General features: G+C 39.6%; 1 protein-coding gene across 1 annotated transcript in view; it reads right to left on the reverse strand.

Moving 5' to 3' along the window:
- Positions 1–3921: 3921 nt before the first annotated feature.
- The window catches only part of aldh1a2 (aldehyde dehydrogenase 1 family, member A2), a 45042-nt gene continuing 28894 nt past the window's right edge, over positions 3922–20069 (reverse strand). Inside the window, exons 8-13 of the mRNA XM_061881927.1 lie at positions 15344–15446; positions 14349–14533; positions 14102–14266; positions 12431–12588; positions 4815–4889; positions 3922–4652 (exon numbers count right to left, since the gene is read on the reverse strand). Coding sequence (XP_061737911.1) covers positions 4580–4652; positions 4815–4889; positions 12431–12588; positions 14102–14266; positions 14349–14533; positions 15344–15446 — 759 coding nt within the window. The 3' untranslated portion in view covers positions 3922–4579. The remainder of the gene's footprint in view (positions 4653–4814; positions 4890–12430; positions 12589–14101; positions 14267–14348; positions 14534–15343; positions 15447–20069) is intronic.

Here is a 20069-nt window from a genome sequence, read left to right on the forward strand (position 1 = left end):
AGGACACTAACTGGGGCCCGCTGTCGGAAACCAAGTCCAAAGGACTGCCATGGATAAGGGAGACATGCCTCACCAGCTGTTTGACTGTCTCTATAGATAACGGAAATTTGGATAGTGGCGATGAAGTGAGCCATATTAGAAAACCAGTCAACCTCATTGAGAATTACAGTATGCTGTTGCCATGGGATTTGGTAAGGCCCGTGATGAAGTCCAAGACAATGTGCGAACAAGGTTGTGGAAGAATGGGAAGAAGACACAGTAGGTATACTTATGGGCGACGGGAAAAACTCATTGACATTGGTGCTTATCGAGGGCCACTAGAACCTCTGGGCAATGATGAACAGTGTGGGCCTAACACTGAGATGGCAGGAGACCTTAAAGGCGTGTTCGCACTGAAGGACTTCGGACTTTAGCTCCACAGGAACAAACAATTTATAAGCAGTTATAAATTAACGACTGCGTCGGACACCCTTCTCTCCACTACCTGTGCCACATGTATGATGGTCTCAGGAGTGCCGTTCTTTGTAATAGGGCCGTAGATTCTGGAGAGAGCATCTGGTTTGGTCTTATAATAATAATAATGGATTCGATTTTCTTATAGCGCTTTACTAGAGACTCAAAGCACTTCACAGAGAAGTGAGAATCCATCATTCATTCACACATGGTGGTGGTAAACTACATTTGTAGCCACAGCTGCCTTGGGTAGACTGACGGAAGTGTGGCTACCAGTTTGTGCCTACAGCCCCTCTGACCAACACCCATCATTCATTCACCAGTGTGAGCGGCACTGTGGGAAAAGGTGAAGTGTCCTGCCCAAGCACACGACGGCAGTAATTTGGATGGCAAGAGGCGGGAACAAACCTGCATCCCTCAAGTTTCTACTCACCACGCCATGCCGCCCCATGGCGTGGTGTAGATGATGGAGAAGACCTTACAAGTGTCATCCCCAGAGGACGAGAAATAGCTAAACAAGCTATACAACACACGGTAGGAGGAGCTTAAGGCTAACTGCAAGCTAGAACTCTTGAACCAAAGAAGATAGATCGATGCATATAACAACAGTAACAATTATCTGCTATACGGTCGATACTACAGTGGTTAGATCGATATCTATCAATATCAAAAATCCCTTTGTAAGTTGTTTTTCATTATTTACAAACTCAGGAAATAAGTCCTTGGACAAAAACAAATTGTTTTAATCAAAGCTTGTAGTAGGAAATTAATTTGTCAGCAGCCAAATTAGTAGCCTTTGGAACCCATTTTGAAATGCTTCTATGATCATTTACTTATCAAAATAGTATATTGTGATACATATTGTTATTGCAGGATAGAGATTTTAGGCCATATCGCCACCCCTACACCAGATTAGGTGTAGTTCAAATAAGAGCTACATGTCAGTATCGGTAAGGAATATTGGTATTGAGGAAATTGATAGTCATACTACAGATAAAAGATTATATTTCAATGTAAAAACATTTTCTAGTGCTTGACCTCATTAGGGTCGTAGGTGAGCTGCAGCCTAATACAGCTGACTTTGGGTTAGAGTCGGTGAAGACCGTGGTCTCCAATTAACCTACCATGCATGTTTTTGGACAGTGAAAGAAGACCCAGCACGCAGAGTAAACCCGCACAAGCAGGGGGAGTAGATCCAAACTCTGAACAGAAAGATGTCAGGAAAGTTTGAAACTCAGAACCTACTGTCTGTAAAGCAAACATTCTAACCACATGCTGCCTTTATTTTCCATTCTCTAATCTTTTATATCAGGGGTCGGGAACCTTTTTGGCTGAGAGAGCCACGAAAGCCAAATATTTCAAAATGTATTTCCGTGAGAGTCATATTGTATTTTTTAACACCGAATACAACTAAATGTGTGCATTTTTTAAGTAAGACCAACATTTTTAGAGTATAATAAGTCTCTTATTCTTCTTAATAACATTGTTATTCTGAAGCTAACCAATAATAAATAAAATGTCATGTCTGTTGATCATGTGCTGTTTGTCCTTTGGACTCTTTAAGTTCCTGTTTTTTTCCACTCCCTTGTCTGGTTTCCTTGGTTACTCATCTTGTCCACCTGTCTCGGGTGGACAAAATGCCCGCTCACCTGCTTCCCGAGCACTAATCAGAGGCAGTATTTAAGCTAGTCTTTGCCAGTCAGTCGCCCTGTGCTGACTTGTTTCATGCCTTGCCATAGTTTCGTGCTTCATGCCATGCCAACTAAGTTTTGTTTGATTTATGTTCTTAGTCTGTTTATGCGTTAGCTTTGTTCTTTAGCCCAAGTTATGCTTCCGCTGTGAGCGATTTTTGTTTGTATATTTTTTTAGTTAATCATGTTTTTACCTAAATGCCATGTCCCGAGTAGTCCGTCTGCCTTCCTGGGAGAACGACCCCGCAGCAAGCTGCAACCCCCCCCCCCACCCCCCCATTTTGAAAAAAAAAATCCTGAAACCACGAGTGCTTCAGTTGTATGGAGAAACTTGGAACACTGAGCCTTCCGTTTACATTTTAACCTTGCTAGCAAACAGAACAACGGGGTCTAAACTTGTGCTTTACGTAACTGAGGCGTTCCTCAAGGCACCCCTTTAAACCCTCTCCTTTTTGTTATTTGTATTTGCTAATGTGATTTAGCTTGTTTATTTCAGATGCAGTCAGAAGTAATTTGTTACACTTCTTAAGTTACACTAGTAGTGTTCCTCAAGGTTCGGTTTTAGGTCTTCTCTTTTTCATCACTTGGGTTATTCAACTGGTGGCCTACAAGTACAGTTCAAAAAATTTGTTAGAGACTCACATTTATGTAGAATTTCCTTAAAAACAGCAGCCCGTTCCTGTAACTCTGACAAAAATATTCTACCAAAATAGAATGTGTACTGTAGAGGACACTCTACAGCAGTGGTTCTCAGATGGGGTACGCGTACCCCTGGGGGTACTTGAGGGTATGCGAAGGGGTATGTGAGATTTTTTAAAAATATTCTAAAAATAGCAACAATTCAAAAATCATTTATAAATTCATTTATTGAATAATACTTCAACAAAATATGAATGTAAGTCTATAAACTGTGAAAAGAAATGCAACAATGCAATATTCAGTGTTGACAGCTAGATTTTTTGTAGACATGTTCCATAAATATTGATGTTAAAGGTTTCTTTTTGTGAAGAAATGTTTAGAATTAAGTTGATGAATCCAGATGGATCTCCATTAAAATCCCCAAAGAGGGCACTTTAAGTTGATGATTACTTCTGTGTGTAGAAATCTTTATTTATAATTTAATCACTTGTTTATTCTTCAACAATTTTCAGTTATTTTTATATCCTTTTTTCCAAATAGTTTAAGAAAGACCACTACAAATGAGCAATATTTTGCACTTTTATACAATTTACCGTATTTTCCACACTATAAAGCGCACCGGATTATGAGGCGCACCTTCAATGAATGACCTATTTAAAACTTTGTTCATATATAATGTGCACTGCATTATAAGGCGCATTGAATTGACGCTACAGTAGAGGCTGGGGTTACGTTATGCATCCTGTAGTTGTGAGACCTGTTGTGGCTTATTATTGGTCCATATATAATGCGCACCGGATTATAAGGCGCACCGTCAGCTTTTGAGAAAATTGGAGGTTTTTAGGGGCGCCTTATTGTGCGGAAAATACGGTAATAAATCAGAAACTGATTACATAGCGCTGTATTTTACTTCTTTATCTCTCTTTTTTTTTTTTAACCAAAAATGCTTTGCTCTGATTAGGGGGTACTTGAATTAAAAACATTTTCACAGGGGGTACATCACTGAAAAAAGGTTGAGAACCACTGCTCTACAGTGTATACAAAATAAGACTAATAGTGAAAGGAGAAGTCCTAAGCTTTCTGGAAAAGAGTCCCCCCTAATATTGTTGTTGTTCAAGAATAATGACACATACAAACATTTAACAAGAAAAAGCTCTTTTTTTCCTTTACTGAAGAAGAAAAAAAACTATGGTGGTTTTGTAAATTTTTAGCATATGGCTGTATAAACATAACATAGATGGACATCAATACAATCAGATACATAACATTTCAAATACATCTAAGACCTCTTTTAGTAAAGTTGCGACGAGGTTCAAATCGTCTTGTATACATCAGTCAAAGGTTGACATACAGTGTTAAGTCAAGTTAAAATAAAGACAATTAGAGATCAACTGAAATTGGGAATTTAACATCTCATCCATTCATAACTGAGGCTAACTGCATAAATTCTAGTGGCTGAACCAAAGGCGGTGACACAATGTGAGGTGTGGTGACAGCCTCCAACATGGGCGGCGAATAAATCGTGCATTGCAAGTGCGGCGACGGAGTCTGGCAGCAGCATTTTCTCGCTAAGTTTGGTGCTGTTGACGCGGGCGTAGCCTGGTTGGTCATTTGGGTTGTCTTGTGAGTGCTTTAGTGGCGTTAGTGGAGGAGGTACAGTGGGATGGTTCAGTGGTTGTCACTCAGGGCATGCGTGGCCAAAGGGTTACAGCCTGTCGCCACCACCAAGAGTTGCTGGGTTTCGCCACCGATCAGTACTGAGGAAGAGGCTGCCTCCCAAAAAGGGGGGGGTTGCCTTAAGAGTTCTTGCTGACCATTTTCATGGTGATGGTCTTCACCTCCGAGTACTCCTTCAGTCCACTCTCGCCCCTGCACACATTAATTAGATTGTTGCAATATGGGTCTTGTGCTTCAAAGTGTGAGAGATTCTTGGCATAGGAATATTGTAATATGCTCTAAAAAAGTCAGTATTAGTGATGTCGTGCTTTATTGTGTACACTCAGCGGACAGTTCATCGCGAATCATACTCACAATTCACGGCCGTTGCCAGACATTTTATATCCTCCAAATGGACACTGTGTGCTGAGAGCGTTGAAGCAGTTTATCCTAAAAAGTACACAAAACATTCATTACCCTCACGGCGTGGAATTTTGGCCCAAGCGGAACATCATAGCAACAAAGATGGATGTAAGAAACATATCATCACCATCGCTGTTGCTATTTTAGCCACCCTCTGGATTTGATAACATAATCCCATTAGTATTTAGCAAACACAGCTGAAAGTAGTCAGTTGCAGATTGGGAATTGCTTAACATCAGCCATCTGGGAAAAGACAACGTGGAACTCTTCACAAATTAAAAAGGCTTTGGAATGAGACTTGATTTGAGAGGATGGCTTTTGACCTCTCCCTTGCTTTTATAAAGCAGAATCGTATTAATAATTTATACAAGTATTTATAGGTTTTGAAAAAAAACCAACCAAAAAGACCTATTATAAATTCTAAATTATTTTTCTCACAACATCTGTGCCCATAGAGTCTGTTTATGAACACCTAACACATCTTATGCAAAAAATGAGCCCTTTGTTGCGGCCATGGGGACTTACGTATAGGCTTTCATTGGTATGTATACGATTATACATTTTAAATAACACTCCTGCGGCGTCTTCAGTAATGCGGACGTTGTACCGATCCGTTGTGGTGAAGAAGGAGCTGAGCCGGAAGGCAAAGCTCTCAATCTACCGGTCGATATACGTTCCCATCCTCACCTATGGTCATGAGCTTTGGGTCATGACTGAAAGGATAAGATCACGGGTACAAGCGGTCGAAATGAGTTTCCTCCGCCGTGTGGCGGGGCTCTCCCTTAAAGATAGGGTGAGAAGCTTTGTCATCCGGGAGGAACTCAAAGTAAAGCCGCTGCTCCTCCACATCAAGAGGAGCCAGATGAGGTGGTTCGGGCATCTGGTCAGGATGCCACCCGAACGCCTCCCGAAGGAGGTGTTTAGGGCACGTCCAACCGGTAGGAGGCCACGGGGAAGACCCAGGACACGTTGGGAAGACTATGTCTCCCGGCTGGCCTGGGAACGCCTCGGGATCCCCCGGGAAGAGCTAGACGAAGTGGCTGGGGAGAGGGAAGTCTGGGCTTCCCTGCTTAGGCTGCTACCCCCGCGACCTGACCTCGGATAAGCGGAAGAAGATGGATGGATTGATGGATGGAAATAACACTCCTGGTCTTTCTTAAATTGTCATTGTGGAAGGGGGTGTGGCCTGCGGACCTGCAGTGAAACGGGGTGTGCCAGGACCGGCTTCAAGATCAGCGACTGGTGCGTAGATGGCCCACCTGGACCTGGTTATGTAATCACCTGTCGCTCTGCTAAAAGGCAGCAGTCAAGGAGGAGAGAGGTGTTGGAGTTGCAGCAAGAGCAAGAGCGAGCCGGAGACAGAAAAAGACAATTGCTGAAAAGCACCTAAGAGACTTTATTGCAAAATAAAACAGTGTTGTGACCCTGATCCGGGTTTGTGTGCGGATGTTTGGTGGTCCAAGGAACCCCAGGGAGGGAAACCTCCACAGCCATCTTGACCTATTTTACTATACACTGGCTAACCTAAAATGACGTTAAAATGTGAGTGTTGTGTTAGCACTGTAGCTCACATAGCTAACGTCCACAGTATTTCCTTTCGTTTAGTGCTTTGAACCGGAAGTACACGTGCTGTTCCGTATTCCATCCTCCATTATAGGTGCCGAATGTTAAAGTTCAGGAACACTTTTCTAGCAGATACATTTCTCACATTTGGCTCACTTTTCTCACATTTGACAAACATTTCTCACATTTGGCTTATTTTCATCACATTTAGGTCAAGATTAAATGTTGTTGAAAGGGACAAGCGGTAGAAAATGGGTGGTTGGATGGAATCAATATATTATATCTAAATGTTAAATCTAAATCTATATATACAAAACCCAATACCAGTGAAGTTGGCACATTGTGTAAATCGTAAATAAAAACAGAATACAATGATTTGCAAATCCTACTATATTCAATTGAATAGACTGCAAAGATAAGATACTTAACGTTCAAACTAGGAAACGTTGTTTTTTTTTGGCCAACATTAGCTCATTTGGAATTTGATGCCTGCAACATGTTTCAAATAAGCTGGCACAAGTAGCAAAAAAAGACTGAGAAAGTTGAGGAATGCTCATCAAACGCTTATTTGGAACACCCCACAGGTGAACAGGCTAAATGGGAACAGGTGGGTGCCATGATTGGGTATAAAAGCAGCTTCCATGAAATGCTCAGTCATTCACAAACAAGGATGGGGCGAGGGTCACCACTTTGTGAACAAATGCGTGAGCAAATTGTCCTGCCAGTTTAAGAACAACATTTCTCAACAAACTATTGCAAGGAATTTAGGGATTTCACAATCTACGGTCCGTAATATCAACAAAAGTTTCAGAGAATCTGGAGAAATCACTGCACGTAAGTAATAATATTACAAACCTTCGATCCCTCAGGCGGTACTGCATCAAAAAGCGACATCTGTGTCTAAAGGATATCACCACATGGGCTCAGGAACACTTCAGAAAACCACCGTCAGTAACTACAGTTCGCCGCTACATCTGTAAGTGCAAGTTAAAAATCTACTGTGCAAAGTGAAAACCATTTATCAACAACACCCAGAAAGCCGCCGGCTTTGTTGGGCCCACACTCATCTAAGATGGACTGATGCAAAGTGGAAAAGTGTTCTGTGGTCTGACGAGTCCAAATTTCAAATAATTTTTGGAAACTGTGGACGTCGTGTCCTCTGGTTCCAAGGAGGAAAAGAATCGTCTGGATTGTTATAGGCGAAAAGTTCAAAAGCCAGAATCTGTGATGGTATGGGGGTGTATTAGTGCCCAAGGCATGGGTAATTTACACATCTGTGAAAGCACCATTAATGCTGAAAGTTAAATACACGTTTTGGAGCAACATATGTTGCCATCCAACCAACGTTATCATGGACGCCCCTGCTTATTTCAGCAAGACCATGCCAAGCCACATGTTACAGCTGCTTGGCTTCATTGAAAAAGTATGCGGGTACTAGACTGACCTGCCTGTAGTCCAGACTTGTCTTCCATTGAAAATGTTTGGCACATTATGAAGCCTAAAATACCACAACGGAGACCCCAGACTGTTGAACAACTTAAACTGTACATCAAGAAAAAATGGGAAAAAATTCCACCTAAAAAGCTTAAAAAATTGGTCTCCTCAATTCCCAAGCATTTACTGAGTGTTGTTAAAAGGAAAGGCCATGCAACACAGTGGTGAAATGCCCCTGTGCCAACGTTTTTGCAATGTGTTGCTGCCTTTAAATTTAAAGTTAATGATTATTTGAAAAAAAAAATGTGTTTCTCGGTTTGAACATTTAATATCTTGTTTTTGCTGTCTATTCAAGTGAATATAAGTTGAAAAGGATTTTCAAATCATTCTATTCTGTTTTTATTTACGATTTACACAATGTGCCAAGTTCACTGGTTTTGGGTTTTATAAATTTTAAATATAAATGTGATACAGTATGTGAACCTTCAGTAAATGTTAGATATGAATTTAAAAGTCAAATCCAAACCTAAATGTTGACTCTAAACCTTAATGTTGAATCTAAAGCTAATGTTAAATCTAAACCCAAATGTTGAATCTAAATGTAAATTGTATGTCTAAATCTAAAGGTTAAATCTAAATGATAAATCTAAACCAAAATTTGAAATCCAAATTTTAAATGTAAGTCTTAAAGGGAGCTCTAAATGTTAAATCTAAACCTAAATGTTAAATCATAATATAAAGGTTAAATCTTAAATCTAAACCTAAATGTTAAATCTAAATAATACATGTAAATCTTAAAACTATATGTGAGCACTATAAGTTAAATCTAAAAGTATATGTTGAATCTAAATAGGTGCTTTGTATAGTTTAGGAAGTGTAGATGGAACCGTGTTCGGGCAGAAAATAAGCAGCTATTAAAAGGAAATTAAAAAGTATATTAATAAGAGTCTAGAAACAAGATAATGCAACAACTGTTGCTTTGCTCTCTGCCTGTTTAGAAGCCATTGTCGGGCACACACACAAGAGGGAAGACGGATGGATCCATGAATCGATAAGCGTTGTGTTGATACTAGGGCTGTGAATATTTGGGTGTCCTACGATTCAATTCATAATTGATTCTTGGGGTCACAATTCGATTCAAAATGTATTTATTTTTTCAATTCAACACGATTCTCGATTCAAAAATGATTTTTTCCCGATTTAAAAGGATTCTCTATTCATTCAATACATAGGATTTCAGCAGGGTCTACCCCAGTCTACTGACATGCAAGCAGAGTAGTAGATTTTTGTAAAAAGCTTTTAAAATTGTAAAGGACAATGTTTTATCAACTGATTGCAATAATGTAAAATTGTTTTAACTATTAAAACGAACCAAAAATATGACTTATTTTATCTTTGTGAAAATATTGGACACAGTGTGTTGTCAAGCTTATGAGATGCGATGCAAGTGTAAGCCACGGTGACACTATTGTTCTTTTTTTTAATTTTTATAAATGTCTAATGATAATGTCAATGAGGGATTTTTAATCACTGTTATGCTGAAATTATGACTAATATTGATACTGTTGTTGATAATATTCATTTTTGTTTCACTACTTTTGGTATGTTCTGTGTCTTGTTTGTCTCCTCAATTGCTCTGTTTATTGCAGTTCTGAGTGTTGCTGGGTCAGGTTTGGTTTTGGAATTGGATTGCATTGTTATGGTATTGCTGTGTATTGTTTTGTTAGATTGATTAAAAAATATATATATATATTTTTTTCAAAATGAGAATCGATTCTGAATCGCACAACGTGAGAATCGCGATTCAAATTTGAATCGATTTTTTCCCCACACCCCTAGTTGATACCAAGGGTTGTATAGTATCATTATATGATCCCAGTCCAGGTCACCCCACCTATATACACAACAGTGTGTTTTGCGTAAAAAAAAATGCATATAAAATGTTTATTAATGAATGACACATGGTACATGAATAACATTTTACCGCAAACTCCTTCCTAGCCACTTCCCGCTCTGTCATTGAAAGGAATATAATGGCAAAGTTTCCTGTTCAGGCACACTGGCTACTGTGGTGCACAACATAGGTCCTTGTCTATTGATGTTCTCATTCATACAGGTGAATGTGTTGTCAGGGCATTCAATCGATCTCAATGGACTGTTCGGTTGGTCTTTGAAGATGTTTCGCCTGTCATCCAAGTATGATTCATCAGTTCATGCTTATACACTTAGACTGTCCAGAGCTACTCTTAGATCCAATTTGAATAACCCAGCTCTCCCCCTAGTTTTAGCCCTCACTCCTTGGTTTTGGACGTACTTGTCAATCCAGATACGTTCGAATTATCCATCGGATAGGGGGAAGTGCTTAGTACCTCCCTCGAAAGGAAGTGAGCTCGCAGACTTCTCTGCACTATCGAGTTTAAGGAAAAAGATAGCAGACCAGAAACCCAGAGAAGCGAACAAATGTAGTTAATAAGCCTAACTAATCATTTTCATTTAGTCAGATTTCAAACTTTTGCTACTGCACGTAAATATTGGCTTCAAAAACCAATACAAAATAAAACACATTTTACGTACCGCAAGCTGATGCACCAGTACTTGCATATTTCGCAAAAAAGCCAAACGACGCATGTGACGGCATCTTCAAAGTAAACAAACATTTGTTGCATCTGCCTTACATCACTGCTGGGTAAAGGCGAGGGTTGATTACACAGCGACGTCCGTATGCATAGGGGCGTATTTGCAGCACTTTGCCATGGCACTAGATGCGAGAGCCAAGGGCGAGAGTCACGTAGAATAGGGGAAGGAAAGAAGGAGAATTCGAATTGAGCCTTAGACTTAGATGGGTCAGATCTAGACTTAACACGCAATCCGAATACTCCCCCTTCTCCTTGTTTAAGCCCTTCACCCTTGGTTTTGCGCGTTCACGTCAATCAAGGAGTGTCCTATTTCTCCCTCAGCAAAGCCGAACATCCTGTTCGACGGCATCTTAAAAGTAAACAAATATTTGTTGCATCTGCTTTACATCACTGTTGGAAAACGCAGATGATTGCTGACGTAGCAAAACTCGAGCAACGTCCGAATTCCTAGGAGCATATTTTCATCACTTTGCCATGGCACCAGATGCTAAAGCCAAGGGGGATGATTAAGAAGAAGGGGAAACAGGGATAATTTGGATTGAGCCTTAAACTCAGATTGGTCGGATCTAGTCTTAGATCTAGATTGGACGGCTCTAGTTGTAGATTCAGATTGGTCAGGTCTAGTCTTAGACTCTTAAGACTCCGATTAGTCATATCTAGACTTGGACTCAGATTGGTCAGATCTAGACTGGACTAGACATCAGTATTTCTGTATTAGCATTAGTCGTTGTTTTGTAAGGCAGAGATACTGGGTTCAAATCCTAGTTGTAGTTGAATTTGGAAGGTTTCTAAAGAGTATGTTACTAAAAAAATGTATTATTGTATAATTTATTTCCAATTAAGTTGTTTTAACACAAAAAATCTTTAAATTAAATTTCAGTTTGATTAAAAAAAGTAGAAAGATGGTTTCACACCAATAAAAGTGTGACATTTTGAAATGGAGAATTAAATTCTGCTTGGGGCCCCAGTTTATCCTGGGGCAGGCTTGGTTACACCGCGAATAGCTTTCACCATAAATACATTTTAAAAATGACTGTTAATACATGTGATTGGTCTTGGCCGATTTCCCTCAAGAATAATCAGAATTAACAGCAGAAAAAACCTGACCAGAACGTCCTTGTTTCTAACACATAAAGAGCAGGGTCTGCGTAAATCTTTTATTATGAGGTTTAATAATGTAAAAACATTTGTGAAAGTTTACTCATGTGGAAGCAACTTTTAAAATTTTATATTCAAATTTAAAAAATTGATGGGTGAGAAATCGGAAATCTATAATCGTTGTGCACTATAATTAAAATGAGGAATCAGAATTGTACGAATTGAAACAATTCCCCAAACAATGCTCAACAACATCAAGGGTTGCAGATGTAATAATAAACATTTCCTGTAGGGCTTTTCTAAAAACATTTTTAAACAGGCTAATTTACATTTTGAAGGACACACATTCAAGACATTATTGTGAAGACTAGAATGGTTGAAAAATAGGACAATATGGAACCTTTTTACTAACTGAATGAACTGAAGCCTGATCGGTATACGTTATCAGAAAGTATGTTGGAATATCAGGAATGATGGACAAGTTAAAAAGTCCACTATACTAAATAATGAAAACTGTTTGGCTCATAATGTAGGCTAGCAAGAAATCTAAGCTGAGCCAGAGGCATCTGCAAATAATTATGTAAAAACAACTAAACAATTAGAGGTGAATGCAAGAAGTAACAATTTATACCCGTTTCATTACACATAATTTAATTCGGGTGTCGATTTACATGTGGAGTTATGTTGTTGTTACATCTAGAATGTATGCGCTCAGGGGCAGAAAAAGGGAAGGGAAACATTTCCTTTGTAATGATAGTGAAATGGCACCACGCCAGTTTACAGTTAGTGTGTGCCAAGTGTGCAAAGAGCAGATACTTCAAAAAGTTGAAAACGTACCAGACAGTGCCAGCCTGCATGGCTGTGGATATGGTCATGGCTTTGTTGATGTCATTGGTGAACACCGCAGCAACCAAACCGTAGTCTGTGTTGTTGGCCCTTTCGATCACTTCCTCCATCGTTTTGAACTTCATTATCTGCTGTACTGGTCCAAAAATCTGCAAAGCATTTTTAGAACATACACATGGCTCATTCAGAAAGTTTCATGTTGATGGACGGAATTCAACACTTAGCCAAGGTAGTGATGTTTTTGTCGTTGTTTGGTTGTCTGGTAGCAAGATTACGCAAAAACGACTTGAATGTTTTCCACGAAACTTTGTGGAAGGCTGGGCCAAAAAAGAACTCATTCACCCCTAATGGGAACTCACTTAGAACATCTGAACTTAGCTGTTACTAACACGTTTGGATTATTATACCTGAATATTTTATTGTATGATTCACAATAAATACATTGTCAACCACAATGTTTTGTCTGATTGTAATTGTGATCAAAAATAAAATTGTTTAATAATCCTAAAAATTTAAAGTACAAATATTGGTATGACCAATACAGCTCCTGTAACTACTTGGTATTCGATCAATACCGACATTTATTGTATTGTAGACAGAACCATGACACCACAGAAACTAACAAGATGTTAACAGTAAATACAAAAGTAGATTGATAATAGATTAGATAAAATAATACAATTGGAAATGATGCTAGGGCAACATGGAAGCCTTTTAAACTTGTTTTGAAATGGTCATTAAGTAGGTGTCCATGCACTAAGTTAGTCTGATTTTTTCAAATAGTTCTGCTCTAAATATGCCCCCTACATCGAAACACTTTAATCTGATCTTGTTTGGTTTTTGAAAAATCGGATTAACACACCTGGATAAGGCGATTGGAAACCAAAGCTCTCTAAGGGGGAATGTGCAGGCAGAAAGAACACTTCGTATAGTGCATGCACCCGTCTCAATGTGCGGCATATAGCCCGGAAGCAGATACCATTCAATAAAAACGTAGCAGCATTTGACATGAAGGAATATTTTTTATTTGCTTCACATATTAAAATAACAGTACACGAATACAGCTGAGATAGGCTTCAGCGCCCCCCGCAAACCCGAAAGGGACAAGCGGTAGAAAATGGACGGATGGATGGATGTCTAAGTGCATCAATGGTAGAAAAAAGCAACAGAGATTTATTTAAGAAGGTAGCTAAGGAAATGTAAAATTCTGGCTAACTTCAGGGCAATCAAAGCTACTTTGTTGATGCTGTCTGCTATTTAGCATCAGCATAGCTATTAGAAATCTGCCAATATTACAGCGGACATCATAGTGTTAGGTCATAGGTCAACTTGAAAAGGAATTCAATTAACCGCGCTAAAATGAAATAAGTGCCCCCCACCCCAGTGTACGAGAGGTACAGAGCGTATGACCAATAGTTACATTACAGAAAGTGCATAGACACTTGGTCTTCACACGTAAGTGTGAAAATACAAAAAAACTAACTATTTGAGAAATCAGACTAATTTAGTGCATGGAAACATAGTTATTTATTTGCCCAAAAATATATATTGTGATAGATATTGTTATTGCAAGAAGCTGCTATATATATATTGTGATACAGATTTAAAGGACATATCGCCTATCCCTAATTGTTACAGGATATGCCTACACAGTATTTTTACCTCTTCTTTGGCAATACACATGTCGTCCCGAACGTTGGAGAACACGGTGGGCTCAATGTAGAAACCCTTCAAGCCCAGAGCTTTGCCACCACACTCCAGCTTGGCACCTTCACTGATGCCACTCTGGATGAACTCCAGCACACGGTTCTGCTGCTCCCGACTGATCTGTAACAGGGAGGAATATAACAGGGTATGAGGAAGATTGTTTTCAAAAGAAGCAGGAGAAATAATTGATTTACCCTCTCACCTGTGGACCCTGCTCAGCAGTAGGATCAAACGGGCTGCCCACGGTCCTCCTCTTGGCTCGCTCCACGCTCCTCCTGACAAACTCCTCATAGATGGGTTCCTCCACAAAGATGCGCGAGCCTGCGGTGCAACACTGGCCCGCATTGAAGAACACGCCCTGGTGGGCTTGTTCTACAGCTAGGTCCACTAAGGAAATGTAAATAGGAGTTGATTCAAAAGTATGATCGTGTCCATTTCTTTATGCTGTGTTTTGTTACATGTTTTGCCCAAATATTTATTGGAGCAATCCTGTGCCAGAGAGACAAAGACCCTGCTGTTGCACACAAAGAGTTAATAGACCCTCGTGATTTATGGGTCTGTAGCCAAAGCACCCAAGTGAGTCAGAGTCCACTTTCCTGATTTACGGACCTCAGGGAGATCTTCCAAGGCTGTTGAAAGCATTTTAACGCTTCAGCTCGCCTAGTTTGGTGAGCTACTTTAAATCTATATGAATGCCATCCATCCAATGGTTGTCAACAACTATGTCGTTATTACGTTGTTAGGATTTTTTTTCCTGTATATTCATATGGTAGAGCATGGACGTGATAATGTTTTGACACACCTTCTTGTTTATCAATTTCCATGACTCATAAACAGCAAAAAAGAGAACATTCTTGAACAAAAGTGAAATAGACATGCTCTGTCTTTGTTTGTTTTTCCACCTGCTTGTTAGTTTGCAAACTACTTTCCAAAGCTAGCTAGAATTGATAGACTGGACCTTTACATTCTTGGACAATGGTTCCAAAATATTCCTCTATCTGCATTCTAACCCATCAATCCATCCGTTTTATACTGCTTTTAACCTGTTTTGCAAAATGTAATTGCTTGGCATTCATTCATTTTGCACCACTTATCATTTTCATGGTCATAGGTGAGCACCCCTGGACTGGTGGCTGTCAATGTCATACATACAACCAATTCAGAGCTTCTGATGATGTATACTACTTGTGAACTTACAATCCGCATCTGCGAATATGATGTTCGGATTCTTGCCTCCCAGCTCGAGCGTCACTTTCTTTAGGTTACTTTTTCCAGCTGCTTCTTGAATCAGCTTTCCAACCTAGCCAGAAAAAAAACATTGGAAATTTAATTTAATTCATAAAGGCCATGCATTTCAAGATCAGGAGTCACTAAATAGCTCCATGGGATGGATAACAAACTTGCACCACCTTTGTGATGTGTGACGCAGGAGGAGGAAGTGAGCACATGTGTGGGTAGCAGCTTGTGAAAAAAGAGAAGTGGAGTTCTCATGTATCAGTAGGGAGGTTTTCTTTGTCATCATTCTAGTTAGTACTTTACTCCTTACTATAAAGGTATCATATGTTCCTTTTTTTTCATCCAATATTGGCACACTACTTGAAAGCGGTTTATGATAAAGCAGACGAACATGAAACTGATGTTGGGGGTTGGTCATTGAAATGTATTAATTTACTCTAGAACAGAGCTTTTCATAGTGTGGCCAGTGAGCCTTCCCTCAGAGAATATAATACGCCTGGAGCCGCCCCACTCCCTGAAAAACAGATTTTTTTGGGAGAGTACTTTGTGCTAACACTAGATTCTGTTAACTCCCTTACCATAGGAACTAAAAGTTAGTGCTGTGAAATTAATTTTTTTTTTAATCCGGTTAATCAAATTTTAAAATCAGGAATACTCATGAACAATCACAGGTTAGTAAACGCTTGCATATTTTAAATTAACTTAAAAAAGGGCCCAATATTTGGACACAAATGAATTGTTTTGTTAAGCATGGAGTTCTCCCTGTAACTGCACCTGGGGATAGGCTGACTGGCAACACTTAACTGGCCCTCGTGTGTGAATGCGAGTGTGAATGTTGTCTGTCTATCTGTGTTGGCCCTGCGTTGAGGTGTCAGCTTGTCAAGGGTGTACCCTGCCTTCCGCCCAAGTGCAGCAGGGATAGGTTCCAACCCCACCACAGCCCCGGAAGGGACAAGCGGTAAAAAATGGATTGATGGATGAGAACGTCATACAAGAACACTATACAAATCTTCTACTTGAATGCACGTTTGCCAGAGTCGGAGTCTCCTCATTCATCTTTGCAGTGACGTATACATTGACCTGATCACTGACTATAACAATTCACGCCGCCTTTCAGGTAACCATCTGCGGTTAAGGTAAAGGAGCATGTACAGTCAAAATAAACTGGATGATTAATCTGCGTATAGAAATAGTTGTGAGGTTTTTATCTGATTAATCACATGAGTTAACAACTTATTTTTGACAGCCCTACTAAAATATATTCATTTTGCATCTGCCATAACTGAAGTTAGCTCATTAGCGCCTTGCGTGCACTAACACACGCAGGCACAGGAAATCACTAACAACATACTGTAATGTTATGCTACAATTTTAGGTTTTGGATTCAGCTGTCATGAGAGCAGGAACAGCTGTAAAAAAAAATTGCTCACAACTTAAAGCATAACAATTAGTCAAGAGACAACTTTTATCTCAAAACATTCTTAAATTGATGTACCACTGTAGGCGTCATGTTAAATGTGTCATGATTTCTCATAGCATTTATTCTTCGTTTTTGGTATTTTGTTTTATTTCCTCTTCAGTGCTCTTATTTTTGTTTCCACTACATTTTTGCCTCCGTTTTCAATCACTTTGCTTGTCTGAGCCCTGGCGTTTTCGCCTGTCCCTGATTAGCAATCAGGACACGCCAATGAAGCAACTTTTTCATTTGAATAGCTTGATCACTGTGCTTTGTACCTCCATGCTACATGGCTTTCCCTGTGCTGCCTGTGACTGTGTACTTCCATGCTGCACTCTTTTAGTATTTTTTAATGAATACATTTTACCTGCACCCCGCCTGCCGTCTCTGCATCCTGAGATCACGACCAACACAACAAACCATGTCATCTGTTTTTAAAACCTTTCGTTCACACAGATATATCCACATATGGATGTTGTGTATGTGCACACACGTGTACAAGAGACCAATGAGCGCTATTCAAGTTAAGTTAATCAACTTTTTGTACCCAATTTCTATTGTAGTTGTGAAAAATTTAGATTTTTTTTTTCAAATTATTATATAAACACAGTAATGTTTGTTAGCCGGTGGTGGTCTTCTAATGTTGAGCTTCATTTATTTATTTTTTTGGAGCCAGTGACATACACTAACATACATAGGTTACAAAAATAAGTTAAGTATTCTTTTTGTTTTTGAAGTCTTCTGGTGCCTCCCACTTTAAAATAAAATGAAGCTTTAACAGTCATAAAAGTTTATTGCTGCTTCCATTCAAACTACCTTTCATTAGGTACACCTGCACAATTTAATGAGATCCAAGGCAACACTTATATGAAACAATCTTTGCTTTGCATCTCTGCCAGCAAAAGCCATTCTTACTATGGTTCCTCAACAGTCGAGTGTGCTTTGTTGGCCCGGTACCGCAGGAGTAATTAAACAGCACAACATTTGCCTTGGAATCACCTGTCTTTGATCAGCACAGCGTGCCTGACTAAGGGAAGGTTAGTATGTCCTCAATGAGAGGTAAACAAAGCCTGCTGAACCGCCAGACTCGCCCATGAGGAGTCACAGTCTCACGTGAGTCACCGCAGGGAGGAGTCCAAAGCTAAAATGCACCTGCAGCCACAGCACCGATTTCCACTCAGCAAGAAGATGCTGCTCTCCCTCTGATATCCTTGCTACTACTTTGCGGTGACTCACTGTCTGGGCACGGGCAGCTTCTGACAGCATTGGCTCTTTTCCATTCTAAATGACTCCAGATCACAAGGAAACAACAGGAAAACCGGTAGGAAAAAAAGCTTGCGGACCACTCACCAGGGAAATGTTCAATCAAGGCGCGTTGATTAAAAAACTGAAAAAAAAGTTGCAGTTATGCAAGATCGCGTGAGAGGGAAAACCCACTATACCGCCTTTGCAAAACAACATATCTTATACAATAGGAAAACAGGGATTTGGCCATTGTTCGTAACTACTTTAAGTGGAAAACTAGCTGAATATAATGATTGGCAGCTAAATTAATTAGATGAATGATTGTGCACTTGAATTATGCCATGACTTTACTGTCGGGGAGTCCAGTTTTTGGCCTCCAATCTCGAGCCCATTTCGAGTCCCCATTCGATGTTTTGACATTAGATTATAGAACTAAAAATGTTTTATAGCAAGTAACTAAAGTAAAAACGATAACATATTTTTATAAAGCTTGTCTTATTAAATTTTGAATTTTTAGTATTGTTTTAAAGGCCTACTGAAACCCACTACTACCGACCAAGCAGTCTGATAGTTTATATATCAATGATGAAATATTAACATTGCAACACATGCCAATACGGGCGGTTTAGTTTACTGAATTGCAATTTGAAATTTCCAGTGGAGTTTCTTGTTGAAAACGTCGCGGAATGATGACGCGTGCGCGTGACGTCACGGACTGTAGAGGACATATCAGCGCAGCATCATTTGCGGCTAAAAGTCGTCTCTTTTCATCGCGCAATTAAACAGTATTCTGGACATCTGTGTTGCTGAATCTTTTGCAATTTGTTCAATTAATAATGGAGAAGTCAAAGCAGAAAGATGGAGTTGGGAAGCTTTAGCCTTTAGCCACACAAACACAGAGCGGTCAAGCGAACATGGTTCCCGACCACTTGTCAACCGGCAGGTTTCAGTGAGAAAATTGTGGTAAAAAGTCACCTCTTACCGGAGATCAGCTGAGCTTGCGCCGTCCATGCTGCTGCCGTGACTTCCCTCAGAGACTCACCTCAAGACACCCGTGGACACACCCCTCCGACTATCAGGTACTATTTAATCTCACTAAAACACTAGCAACACAATAGAAAGATAAGGGATTTCCCAGAATTATCCTGGTAAATGTGTCTGAAAACATCTGAATCCGTCCCAATGCAATCACCTTTTTTTTTTTTTAACTTTATTTATTTTTTTTTCTTCTAGTCCTTCGCTATCAATATCATCATCCACAAATCTCTAATCCTCGCTCAAATTAATAGGGAAATTGTCGTTTTCTCGGTCCAAATAGCTCTTGCTGCTGGAGGCTCCCATTATAAACAATGTGAGGACGTGAGGAGCCCTCACCCTCGTGACGTCATCGTCTGCGACTTCCGGTAAAGGCGAGGCTTTTTCAGGAAGTACCAAAAGTGGCGAACTTTATCATCGATGTTCTCTACTAAATCCTTTCAGTAAAAAATGGCGATATCGCAAAATGATCAAGTATGACACATAGAATGGACCTGCTATCCCCGTTTAAATAAGAAAATCTAATTTCAGTAGGCCTTTAAATCAAATTTGTGGAATTGAATTTTACGTGGCATTTTTTTTTTACTAAATAAACAAGTGCACATTAACTTAAAAATTAAAAACTACTAGCGGTTCCATTTAAATAATTTGGGTTTTGGCCTAAAACTGAAGGAGTAAATCCAGAGGCTGACTCCTTGAGTCTGTAAACAATAACAAAAACAACCCCCAAAAAATATTTTTGGAATAACACAAACAACAATCATATCGCTCTGATTACTTTTTTATCAATAGTACGACATCTGGATCAGTCACTCCTATTTTACATTGAAGCATTAGCGGTTAGCTTCTTGTTTTTTTCTGTTCGGTGAGTGTGTGTGCAGCATCATTATAGCCATTCATTTTCATCTCGTCCAGTGAGAATGTTACTCATTTTTCATTGCAGTTTGCTCT

This window comes from Nerophis ophidion, linkage group LG02 (genome assembly GCF_033978795.1).
Source record: "Nerophis ophidion isolate RoL-2023_Sa linkage group LG02, RoL_Noph_v1.0, whole genome shotgun sequence".
NCBI classification, from domain to species: Eukaryota; Metazoa; Chordata; class Actinopteri; order Syngnathiformes; family Syngnathidae; genus Nerophis; species Nerophis ophidion.